The sequence below is a fragment of the Falco biarmicus genome, chromosome 12 (assembly GCF_023638135.1).
Source record: "Falco biarmicus isolate bFalBia1 chromosome 12, bFalBia1.pri, whole genome shotgun sequence".
In the NCBI taxonomy this organism is placed as follows: Eukaryota; Metazoa; Chordata; class Aves; order Falconiformes; family Falconidae; genus Falco; species Falco biarmicus.
This window is the reverse complement of record NC_079299.1, coordinates 21,716,705-21,729,357: the sequence shown is the minus strand read 5'-3', so window position 1 is coordinate 21,729,357 and position 12,653 is coordinate 21,716,705. Positions and strand designations below refer to the sequence as shown.

Genomic DNA, 12,653 nt, shown 5'->3' with positions numbered 1-12,653 from the left:
GGTATCTGTACGGCAGAGATGAAAAAGGGAAGAAGGGATGTGATTTGATGTCTTGCTTTTTGGGACACTTAGCTATAATCTCTACTTTTTAGGTGACCAGCACAAGCCTGTAAGGCTTGACATGCTTGAGAAGCTCCATATGTGTCTGTAATTCCTGTGGCATCATTATAATGTGTGGCTCAGATGTTGGCAATGTGGCTGTCTGCCAGCATGGGCATAGAAAGTATCATGCCATAAGCAGTTAGTCTGCAGTGGGAAATAACTGGAAATAACAGAGTTATGTGGAGTTGAAAAAGCTTCTTCCAAGGGACAATCAATTTGGAAACCATGGGTTTGTCAGGCAGGAACTTTGATACCAAACTTACTGAATTTTAATATAAGGTAGAGGCTTAAAATTGACTGAAAAGTGGTGTGAAACTGAAAGCAGTGCTGACTTAAAACTGTCATAACTCTTGGGAGATTTAACAGATTCAAAAAAGACGCTACCCAGGGACTATGCTACTATAGAAGAATTTTGGCTTAGTTAAAAAGATGATAAAATGAGCTTTGGGGGGGGAAATGTAGATCTCCAAGCGGAACATATCAGAAGGTCTAGGTAAGTAGGGCCTAGGATTTCTTAGTAATCTAATTAATAAATAAGTGTGATTTTTCTAGCTTGACTTTAAGAGCTGGCAAAGGTAAATAATAATAAAATGTGAAAATATTTTGCAACAGTTATATGATAATAAATATACTGGATCTTTGTCTTTCAGAACTGAAGAGTTGATTATTTCACCATACATTTTTTAAAATAACTAAAAAAATGTTTTTGCTTGGGCTGGTGCAGTCTCATTAAAGGCATGTAACAGTGTAACCAGTGAAGAATATATGCTGATAAGGTGGTTTTTTTCCCCTGACATGACCTATCTGAATAGATTTACAAAGCAGACTTATGAAAGACTGTGAAGAGCTGTACGCAAGTCTGTGAATAGCAGAGGTAATTGCCAAGTTCCTCTGAAGGCTTACAGGCAATAGTATAACCTGTAAAAAGTATTCACAGTGCATTGATTTGGTTTCTGAAAAAAAGATTATGTGAACTCTTATTGCTGTTAGCTGTCCTCTCCTGATGGGCTGTACTTTGGTGTTGGAGATCTCTAATGTTCTGAAGGGCAAAGGTCCTCAGAAGAGCTGCGTCCCCAGGCGTCATACATGTTAACCAAATATCTGATATTTGTAATTGTATTTTTGCTTTACTGGGAATAGCAAAACAATTTTTGTGACAAATCTGCTGAGAAGTGTGGCTGAAAGTTTTCCTCTTTTTGAAGACAAAGTATTCCTTTAGCTCTTCCTTTTAACCTGACGCATTCTGGGCAATTGTACTACCTTGATGCACAGCAAGTGGAAGTAAGATATCCTCATAGTACCTGGAATAACTCAAGGATGTATGTTCAGATTTTACTGTCATTACTGCATTTAAATTACCCTGTAATGAGTTACATTTATAGAGGCAAATGCCAACATGGTAAATTGAGGAAACAAATACAGAAGTGGATGGGACAAAGCTGAAATATGGTTGATAACCAGTTCCATAAAATGCTAGAATTGCAACTGAGAATGAAACGTTTGTTGTTTTTACAAATCCGGTTATCAAGCTATCCATTATTTTAGGGGGGTTATAAGTGAGGTAAGCTGGGTGTTTTTTCTATTGTCTCAGAAATCATCTTCATTATATATTACAGAAAGAGATAAGAATGCTGAACAAAATGCTGGCTAAGCAGCTCAAGCCTTAATCAAGTGACTTTCTGATTACTGAAAGTATTTGGTCGTGTGACTGTCCGTTAGCATTCCTCATGATTTCTGTAAGCTTCTCTTTTCATGTTAGGTCAGCATGTATTGTACCTCATATGCTAATTTATGAACTTCTACAGGGCATTATGTGGCTCTGAGCTAGTAGTTTGGTAGCGAATATGAGCAGATCTGTATATCCACTTGTTTTCTTACCTGTGGTCCTGTTCATTTAACCTCTGTTCCTATAAAAGGACAAATGTCTAGGTCCCGAGACCATTTATAATACCCTTCTATGTTAATTGAGTGACCTGTGATGACCTGAAAGTAAATATTTAGCTCAGTGATCTCTCAAAATTAAGCATAATGAAATACGTTTTGACAATATATATCTTGCATACTTTTGTGCTACGGCAACAAGGGCTCATCCCTTAGACTACATGGGATGTAAGTGGCAAGGTTTTGGCAGCAGGGGAGCTGCAGGCACGGCCTCTGTAGGAGAAGGCCAGGGGCTGCCCTGTGTCAGACGCAGCCACTTCCAGCTGTCTTTGCAAGGGAGCCATCACAGGCTGCAGCTGAGCCCATCAGCTGAGTTAGTGGCACATCTGTGAAAACAAATTTAAGAAAAGGCAGAAAATGCCAAGGAGGGGGAAGGAACATGAAGAGAACAAGGGAATGGAGAGGAGGAGGGAAGAACAGAGGGAATAACAAGGTCAGAGAACAAGTAGGTGCTCTGTGACAGAGCAGGTACTTCCCTGAAAGGACTGTGGCCCGTAGAAGACCCATGCTGGAGCATAGGATGAGAGTGAGAAGGAAGGAGCAGCAGAGAGAAACTGCTGTGTACTGATCTTGACCTCCTGCACTGCTCATTTTCTCACCAAAGGGACTGGATGCAACCTGCAGCAATATAACAAGGGGGAAGGAGAGGTGTCTGGAGTGAAGCTAAGCATGGGTAAGTGGGAGGAAAGATGTTCTGATATTTGTCCTTTTTGTTTCCTAATACCCAAATCAGTAATTAAATATTTATGTTAATTGCCAATAAGATAAGCTTTACAGAGATTACACTGGTTTGGGGTACATGAATGACATGGAGCAGGTGAAACTTTATCCCATGGAGACTGTAGAGCTGGGGAGCCACTAATATCCTATGCAGTGTCTGTTGCTAACGTGAGGTTTGGCTTTAGCCATATACCAGCAGTGTACACATAACCACTAACCACCCCTGTGTTCTCTCCCTTTTTCAGCCATGGATGTCCCACTCTGTTTAGTGTCTTTTGAAGTTCCTCTTTTATCCAGAAAAGAGAGTGAATCGAAGTAATAGGGTGCAAACAGATACTGTGGTTTATTGTGTTACTACTGTCTAAGGGTGTGTAGCAAAGGTGAACGAGTACTGGTGAGTCACATCAGATGAGCCCAGGACTCTCAAATTATATTTTCATTCCTCTCCTGCCCCCAGCAAGGCTTGTATCTTGCATTCATGGAGCAGTGCCACAGTTTCTCCTTTGTTCTGTGTCTTTGCTCTGCATGACAAGTGCCATCAGTAAGCCTGATGTGCCATCCTGCAGCCAGCTGCGTGTGATGGTTGAGATCATGGCCTGGGACAGAAGCAGTGGCATTAGGCTGCCTGACAAACCTGCACCATTGCCTTTTCCTGCCTAGCACAGCTTCAGTACGTGTCAGATGCTGGAGAAACCTGATCATGTATGTCACTTGCTCAGAGTTTTCTAGAAATGGATTTGTGTGTACTATAATAAATAAACTGGTACTGACCACCTACATGAAATATTTAACTGCTTAGAGAGAAAAAAGTCTCAGGAACCATGCATTAGCGAACCTGAGACCTGTGTTGACTTGAGCCCAAACAGATGCCTTGATTGCACCTGTGTAGGAAAAGATGCAGCCGTTATGTGTGTCCCAGCCGGGATTGTTGTTATGGTGATTATATTAATACGTGTGGAGACTAATCACAAGGAAGGGCTTCATTGCAAGAGCCTCCACTACGTCTACAGGACAAAGGAAAAAGGTGTGTCAAGGGAACTTGTCCTTAAACCTTCTCATGAGATTCTATTTCTTCTAAGCTTCTTTTTCTGCACGCTGTTATTCTATCTCCCTGTTTGGCTGCTCACATTTAGCACTCTTTCTGCAGCAGCCAGGTGGAAGCAGTTTAATGTAAGCATTCAGTGATGTGTTGTGTAGGCTTGGAGGGGGGGAGACAAGGGGAGGTCTGGCTTACTTAAGCCCCCAAGAATGTCCTAATCTTGTAAAGGATATGAGTCTCCTGTGTGCAGGCCTCTGGAAAGTTTATGGATAAACTAAGATCCGTAGAGGTGCCTGTGTGTCAAAGTTGAACTGTTTGCATGTGGCTTTATTTATTGTCCCTAAGTAGAAGGAAAATAGCCCACGTTTAATTAATGGGGAAAATGCTACGCGTACGTTTACTTTGGCTTGACTAAAAAACTGTTTAAATTTCATTTAGCTAAATAAATATTACTGTATGTCAAATTTAAGCCTATTTTAAGCCTGACTTATAGGTTTAGCTTGCACCTGTAACCAATATAACTTGCTTGAAATCCATGTGAAAGTGGTGACCACACAGGGGTTTGTGCTGGCTTGACATTTTAGTATTAGTTAAATTGCCATAGCTTGTAGGTGTGGACCTCCCCTTAGTAGCCTCCAGCAGTGAAAGTGATGTCTTTGGGTTTTACTAACGACAGTAGCCAACATTTAAAACTTGGCTGCATGCTGACCACTCTGTTCACACCATTTGGCGCTTTTGCGTAAGACCACAAGTTTGCTGGCAGGGTACCCTGTTTCTTTCCAAAACTAATGTATTACACCTGACCACATCTGTCTCAAGAGCTCACAGCCTGCACACTTGTTTTAAATACATCTGTCAAGACAAATTGTCCACAATAGTGCAATCTCAAGACTTCCAAAATGCAATTACATTGCACAAGAGTACCAAGGAAAGCCACCTGCTCAAAGTAACTGCCTGTGTGTGTGTGGCGGTCAGGCTGACAGCGAGACCTGGAAGGGACTGTATGTTTTGTAGTCAGTCCATCACAAACTTCTTGCCTTTGGGCACATCGCTACAGATGTTTCTGCTTCCTCCCAGGTGGGAAGTGTGCATCCCATAATGGTACCATTTCATGAAATAAAGCATTACATGCCTGATAGAATGACTTGGTTTGTTGTATCTATTACCTAAATGAAGGGGGTCCTTTAGACAAAGCTGTAGGCTTTGAAGGAGTGCTGAGGTCCATACTGATCAAATTCCTACTGCTGTAGCCTTCACCAATCCCTGACTATCACCAGGAAATCCCTTCCCAGCACGTGGCAGAATTTTTATAATCATTATAAGGCAGAAATTTATTTTTTTAGTTTCATTATACTATGCAATCACTTACTAACTGTGTGATGTCATTGAGTGAACTCTGTTTTTCTTACCCAGCTTTCCTGAATTCTCCTGAAACAGCTGGACAGCAATGAGATGTTTAGGTTGGAAAGCAACTGGGGGCAGAGTTTCTCAAGGTTATCTTTATTTGGAAGTGCAACTGTACCTTTGGCAATCATTTTTTTAATAGGAACCACTTATTTCATATAGAAAAGCTTTGCTATGATTTTATTTTCTTTTTGTGCTTCTCTTGCATTGAAACATTGACTATCAGAATATAATTTATTTATGTAGATTAAATTGATAGTTGTATTTTACTCCTCCATCTCTAGAGTCGGTGGTGTGGTTGGATACTATTGTGGCATGATCTAGAAAAGACATTTATTGTTCTAGTAGAACAGCAGTGCTTAATCACACAAATAATGATGTAATGGTGGTAGTTGGCATCTGCAGTTCAGAGATGTGATCCCAGGTTTTGGCTCCGCTGTGGATATGTGGCTTAGCCCCAGTCAGCCAGTTCTTCCTCCAGTGGAAACGTTTTACTCTTTTAGAAACGTTATGAGAATAAAACCCTTTAGTGGCCACATAGGCTGTTTGGGAGCATGTTACTGTAACATCAGGGTCTAGGTATCCACTAGTCAAGTAGTTGTCATATATTTTTTTTAAAAATTCCTGCAATTTTCCACAGAGCATTACTTGTTAGTTACTATATAGCTGCCTTTGAGCTGTTGCCAACAGAAGACACAGATGATGCTCTTCTATGCAGTATGCTACAAAGGACGGTAATACTAACAAAAAACTGAAAAGCCAGATCAAATCTTTTCCTTTGTACATTTCACGCTCAGCAATTTTCAAGGGATAGGCAGAAAATGCGCTGGCTTTTCTCAACTCTGTTTTTTAAAGAGCTGACTAAATAGTATTTTGAAATAGCCAATTTAAGATTTATTTCATTTTTCTCCTCTTGAAGAAAAAACTAAGTCAGATAAAGCTGGAAAAGCTATCTAGCTGTCTGTGAAAAATCAAGCTGGTAGTTGAAGCACGTAGAGAAGGATTTGGGGAAGGTCAAAAAGGACGAACATGCCCAAAGTTCTTTACTTCTATATATTTACTTACTTACAAAGGGATTCTAGCAAAAGTTAGATGCCAAAGTACAAAGTTGTGATCCTGAAGAACACAGCTCAGCTGCTGGCTAACTCTCAATGCAAGTAAACCAAGCAAGTGCTTTACTCGCTTTTCTTCACTTTAAATGTATAAACAGTTTTGGGAAGGAAGACTGAACCTAGGGTAACCCTGGCTCATGTGTGGCCTGACCAGCAGGTTGAAGAGCCATGTACCTCCCTGTATTCTCTCTCTGGTCCACTTCAGACAGCTTTGGGGTTTGTGTGATGGCACAGCTCCAGCAGGAAGCATTAAGGCTACCCAGGCTATCCCCAGAGCTGTTAGGATGCTTTTTGTGTTAATGCCAAGCATGGGTTCAAAGCCAAGGACCACTGTGTATCCACCTTCCCCTTTTTCTTGGGTGAGCTCTCTGACTGCTTACTGTTGTGTGAAGGGAATATTTTCCCCCAATTTGTTGCAAATAGGAGCTCTGCGTGAATCCTGGAAAAAACAGGCATGTGTTCCTTCAAAAGGGGGTTTTGCACCATCAAACAGAGGAAAGTGCTTTCTTCTGGCTAGGAGGAGGGCACTGGTGGGGCAGGATTGACTGCTTGCACCTCTCTGCTCAGCTTTCCTGTTGGCTGACCCAAGCTGCAGCATCGTGTGTGCACTGACAGTAAGCTGTGCTGATTTCTTGCAGGGCCCTTCTCTCAGCTTCAGGGAAAAGTGTGTCATGCCTAAATCCATTGTTGGATGGGACCAGAAAAAGCCTGGCTGTAGGAACCCATCTGAAAATAATAGTGTAGATTCATAGAATTGTTTAGGTTGGAAAAGACCTTTAAGATCATCAAGTCCAACTGTTAACCCAGCACTGCCAAGTCCACCACTAAACTTCATCCCTGTGTGTCAAGTGTCACATCTACAGGTCTTTTAAATTCCTCCAGGGATAGTGACTCAACCACTTCCCTGGGCAGCCTGTTCCAATGTTTGACAACCCTTTCAGCAGAGAAAAACTTTATATTTGTAGGCGAATTAAAGCAGTTATATGGTTCATCAGTGCTTTGCGCGATGAACATTAAATTATGTTACGTGCAAGAACCTTTGAAAAGAAATTTCCCAAAATTTTTTTTTTGCATTTTTTTGCTTCAAGGACTGTTTTAGCTCTACTCTTGTTTTTTTTTTCTAGAAAAGTTGCTGGATTTACTTTGTTTGTCACATTTCAAACACTAATGGTCAGGCAGTAGTGGGGCTTAGTCACACACAGACAATAAAATACTGATTTATTCTCTTCTTTAAATATAAGCTGGGAAATTATTTCCATTTTGTGCATCTTTTAGGTAAATGGATATGTGATAATTAAATGCATAGTAGATGTATGGTACAATTTAGAAGTTTCTCTATGTGTTCAGCTTTCCGTGAGTGTTCAGCTTCCATGAGAACATTTATTTAAAAACTGTAGAGACTGATCTTAAGGTTATTTGAAAAATTGCCTCCTAGTTTAATGTTTGCTGTGAACTTAATGAAACATTTTATGTGGTCTGTGCCAATTAAGACCATTAGCATTACCATGAACTGGTAAACTTAGGGGGAAAAATGGTTATGCTTAAAATCATAAAAGCAGGGTTATTAACAAAAAGTGACTTATCAAGTGTAAATAAAATGACCTGAACAAAATGTGCGTCATTGTACATGCGTGCCCTCATTTGCCATCTGGTTTCTGTTTTATGACCCTAGCTATGGATTTATTTTGTGCTAGTGGACAAACAATTGGACAACACTTTAAAAACTCGAGCTGGAATGTAGGGAAAGCTTATGGCAGTCTTTCACATGCTCCGTATTTTTCAGGGGAAAAAGTTTATAGAAAAGATGAGTTGAACTGTAAACATTGCACTATGATAAGTCTTCCATGTAGTCATATAATTATGATTTATTTTACTTTCTTCAGATTTTCCTTGAAGTCCAGCTAAGAATGCAACCAACAATAAAGTGAAAAAGCTGCACAGCTGAAGAAGCATCCTTCTACTTGGTGAAAATGTCTAATATTTTTTGACAACAATTAAAGGACAATGGGGTCAAACACGCTTGGGAAGGCTGCAACATTAGATGAGCTTTTGAACACTTGTATTGAAATGTTTGGTATGCTTTTTCAATAATTTACTTTGCTATTCTTGAAATCCATCTTATAATGTAATCCCTGCTGTTCTCTGATTTAGCCAGTCTTTCCCTTGGCAATCAACATTTCTGTTCTGTAAAATTTTCCATGTTTCATTTTGGCCCAGAATCACAGAGGCCAGAATTTTAAACACATGCATACTGTATTAAATTTTCTTAATACAGATACTGCACAATGGTGAGTATAGTGGTTTTTAAAATGCTGGCCTTCACCAAGAGAAGTGTTTAGTTGAATTATTCAAGGAGTTATTTCTGGCACTGATCTTTGTCTTGAGTGGTTGGTTACACAGCTGCATTTCTGACCAGTCCTTTTTTGGAAAGGTTTTCCAAATCATCATGCAATAATTGGCAAGAATATGACTTATAGTTCATGTAATCTTTTTACTCTTATTAAAATGTGATGTACCAGGTCTGAAGGAAAGAAGTGATGAAATGGGTCCTTGATCCATAACACCATTAATCACGACATGTGTCACGTTGCAGTCAGATGAGCTCATGGATGGGCTTAAATGCTTTGAAATTAACTAAGCTACATTTAGATTCTCTTGAAATGCAGGACAGCTTTTGATTGGAATGAGGTATTACATTTTTTTCCCTTGTGGACAGAAAGAAGTATCTAAAGGTAAGAGAGGTTAAATAATTGGGGGATGGACAGATCATGCCTACTGACTGTAGTGAATCCCCATATATTCATTTCTGTAGACCACTATCAAACCTGTTGTTCTAAAACCTAATGGAAGTATTAGCAGAGCCCATATACTTGTTGTCCGTTAGAAATCACGCCTCTCTTCCTTGTATACACACTCCTGCAAGTATAGTCCATGTGTGGTTCCCATTTCATACATGCATATCATGTACTGTCTTTTAAAATTAAGAGTGACAGACAGAGAATAACCTAAGATTGCAGATGTTGAGGAAGACTGATGGTCAGCCAGCCTGCCAGGGAATAACTCTTTCCATGGTTTCAGTGACTACATTGCAAAGACACAAAGGTCTGTAAGGCAGCTGGAGATGGGACCCTGGGCACAGATGTGAGGTGCTGTTTTGACATTGAAATCCTTGAGGCAGTTCTGGGTTTTTTTTTTTAACCATCTGATAGTTAGCATAGAGATATAAAGCTGCAATAAAGCAAATACTGGAAGTGGTTGTACGTCAATTATCTTCCCGTCCTTTTGGTGAACTAATTTTGCATTTGTTCTTTGGATTACTGGCAGTCTCTTTGTATAATGTTTAGCATAGTGCCCGTGCCACATTTTTGTAGCTATGGCCTGTTATCTATGCTGGTTTGGGGCGGGGGGGGGGGGGGGGGGGGGGGTGTCCCTTTAAATACCTAGCACTACAGTCTAGCAATTGTTACCATTAAAGGAGCATTTTTGTGCTTTGGTTTTGTTTCCTACTTATTTGGTAGATAATGAGCCAACATTTCCACCTTTGATCCTTCCTATCTGATACTCTCAATAAAAGCTCTTCTCTGTTCATGAATAACATGGGTAACTCATTGTTTCTCTTTTGCAGATGACAAAGGCAATCGGTGCTCCAGCCATTTGCCAAGAACCTTTCTTTTAATGCACCGGTGGTATCTGCCTTCCACAGAGCTGGCTGGCAAGCTGCTGTCCACATATCCTTTCACAAAGCCTTGCAAATCAACATTGCAACGTCAAAAGCAGATTGTTTCTGTGACTGCATGTAAAAATGTGTCAATTAGTGACAATGTTTAGAGGTGATTTTTTTTCAAACTAAAAGATGGGAGTCTGTGAGCTTCTTTATGCTACTGCTTGTGGACTTTTTCCATATGCACGAGCATACTGAGGCATACTTTGCATTAACTTCAAGTAAGTGGAAATATGCATCCAAGATAACTTTTCAAATGTATCCAGTGGGCTGGCCTATGACTACTATGAACTTCCAGTGGTAGCTAAGCACCTACATGTCATTTGTACCTCTTAAAGACTTCATAAGTATTATCATATTTGGTTAGACAGAGCTGGCAAGAAACTGTTCAGCAGAATATTCAGGGCAAAAAACGAAGTGGTAGCTAGGAAATGGTATTATTCCGCAAAGATGCTGTGAAAGTGAATGAAATATCAGAGCATACTGTGGTTATCTCTAGAAGAAAAGTTTAATACTGTTTTTTATTCAGCTGGTCTAGTGTCAGTCTCTTCTGTTGATAAAAACATTACAGAATCAAGGTACACAAAGCTTTCTTTAACTAGTGTACATATAGAGATGCCAGTGGGGAGAACTGCAATGAATTCAGATTAAAAATCTGCTATTTCATGAGGTAAGCATGCTTCTGGCCCTTTAAGGATTTTGGGTTTATGCTTTTGTGAATACTATCAATATAATTTCTTTTTGTGAAAAATTAAAACTAAACCATGGAAATAGAAAGCTTTTTCTTCCCCTCCCCCCCTTGATCTCCAGTTCATAGTGAACAGTGACTTTCTGTGCTTTGAAAACACTTAAATCGATCCACCCAGCCTTTAAGACACTTAACTGAATTGAGCTAAAAAGCTGATTGAAAACTTATTATGATTTACCCAGTGTTTGAGTGTGACACCCCTTAGAGGGAGACTAGTTCAGTGCCAGACAGAACAGAGTCACATTTTGCTTCAAGATGTAATCTAGTGTGGTAGAGGACAATTGTCTCTAGGCTGCTGGCTTCAGTCCACGCAATCCCTCCCTAATTTATGACGACAGAAGTGTGTTAGTGACGCCACAGCTATTACAGGTTGGGTATGTTCTAATCCTTCCACTGCCTGTCTCTGACCTTGTTTCTGTGGGAAAGCTTTCATGTGTCCTGTACAAGCTGTGCTTGTGTAGGAACATTTCCCCATAAAAGAGAAACCCCGATTTTTGAAGTTAACATGATATAACCTGCTTCCCTCAAACAAATGTTTTTTTCTTCCATCCTCTGGACTAAGCTATATTGCTGTGAAGAAAGGTGAAGGGGGTTATTGAAAGCAGGACTGATAAAGCCTTTTCCATACCCCCTTAAATAGCAGAGGAGACATCCCATTTACATGGTTATGGTGGTAGAACTGCCACTCAAATTCACATTTTTATTTTCATTGCAAAATCTGTTCTGAGCAGACAAAGTGTCTCGCATGGAAAAGGGCTAAGTGCAAGTGTCACCTGGGTGTCCTGGCATCATGAGTCAGGACACTGCATGTGCCTTTTGTGTGTCCCACCTAAGGCATCACTTTAATTTTGCATTTCACTAGAATGCTGCTGTGTGGTGGTGTGTTAACCAAAGGAAATCATATGATAAAGTGGCTTTTGCTACTTCAATGTCACAGATAATTACAGAAGCAATAGGTTGAGGTAGTCCACCCTCTCTGCCCAGTGGGTCTGAAATATTTGTAAGTCCTATTAAAAAAAAAAATTGTATGTACATATACGCAGCCACTGAATGTTATGCTTGAATCCCTGGGCATCTCTTAACCGCTGTCTGTGTATTTCAGATACTGGATTTTGGAATTTCCTGCAGAGTTTAATTTGGATCTTGGGCTGATTCGTTTGACTGAAGAGTTTCGAGAAGTAGCCAGCCAGCTTGGATATGAGGATCACATCCATCTCATTGATATCTCCAGCATGTAAGGGTGTCATGAGCATCAACTTCTTTCTCTTTGTCTCTGTAATAGCAGAATTCTAGTTCTGTGCAAAACATAAAAATATTAAGGGCCATCTTGATCTTGAGAGAGCAAAAAAGGAGTTACAGAAAGGTTATATTGTCTTCTAAACTTGAAGTTGTTATTAATTTGAAATTCTACTTGTAGTGTCACAGTAAAGAGAATATTCTTATCTGTATGTAGCTTTTTAATATTAATGGGGAAAAAATAATTTTCCTATCAAAGGTAGTGCCAATTATGTGATTAATATTACTTTTTTCCTGTAATTTTTCATATGGAATGACGAGCGATGCGGTGACTAGCTTGTTGTATACATCTTGCATTTTCACAGGGAGGCCTTTTTGTTGTGTCATCAGTAACCTGTTAATTTTTTCTAATGGCTTTCTGTGTACTTCTTTTCTGTGATTTAACTGGATAATCTTCACCATTCATATTTGTAGTTTTATTGCACCAAAACTGCTATTTCCTTGACATGCTGAAATGAAAGTTACCTTTTAAACATCACCAGACAGGTTCTTGTGTCTCACCTGATATTGTAGATTTTCTTAGGCATAGTGATTTTTCCTTAATTAAAAATGGCATAGTCACCTGGAAGA

At 39.8% G+C, this 12,653-nt stretch overlaps 1 protein-coding gene across 1 annotated transcript in view; it reads left to right on the top strand.

Annotated features, from left to right (window-relative positions):
- RASGRP3 (RAS guanyl releasing protein 3) overlaps window positions 1-12,653 on the top strand; it is a 47,905-nt gene that overhangs the window by 8,734 nt on the left and 26,518 nt on the right. Inside the window, exons 3-6 of the mRNA XM_056356813.1 lie at window positions 8,202-8,392; window positions 9,944-10,046; window positions 10,647-10,709; window positions 11,890-12,021. Coding sequence (XP_056212788.1) covers window positions 8,323-8,392; window positions 9,944-10,046; window positions 10,647-10,709; window positions 11,890-12,021 — 368 coding nt within the window. The 5' untranslated portion in view covers window positions 8,202-8,322. The remainder of the gene's footprint in view (window positions 1-8,201; window positions 8,393-9,943; window positions 10,047-10,646; window positions 10,710-11,889; window positions 12,022-12,653) is intronic.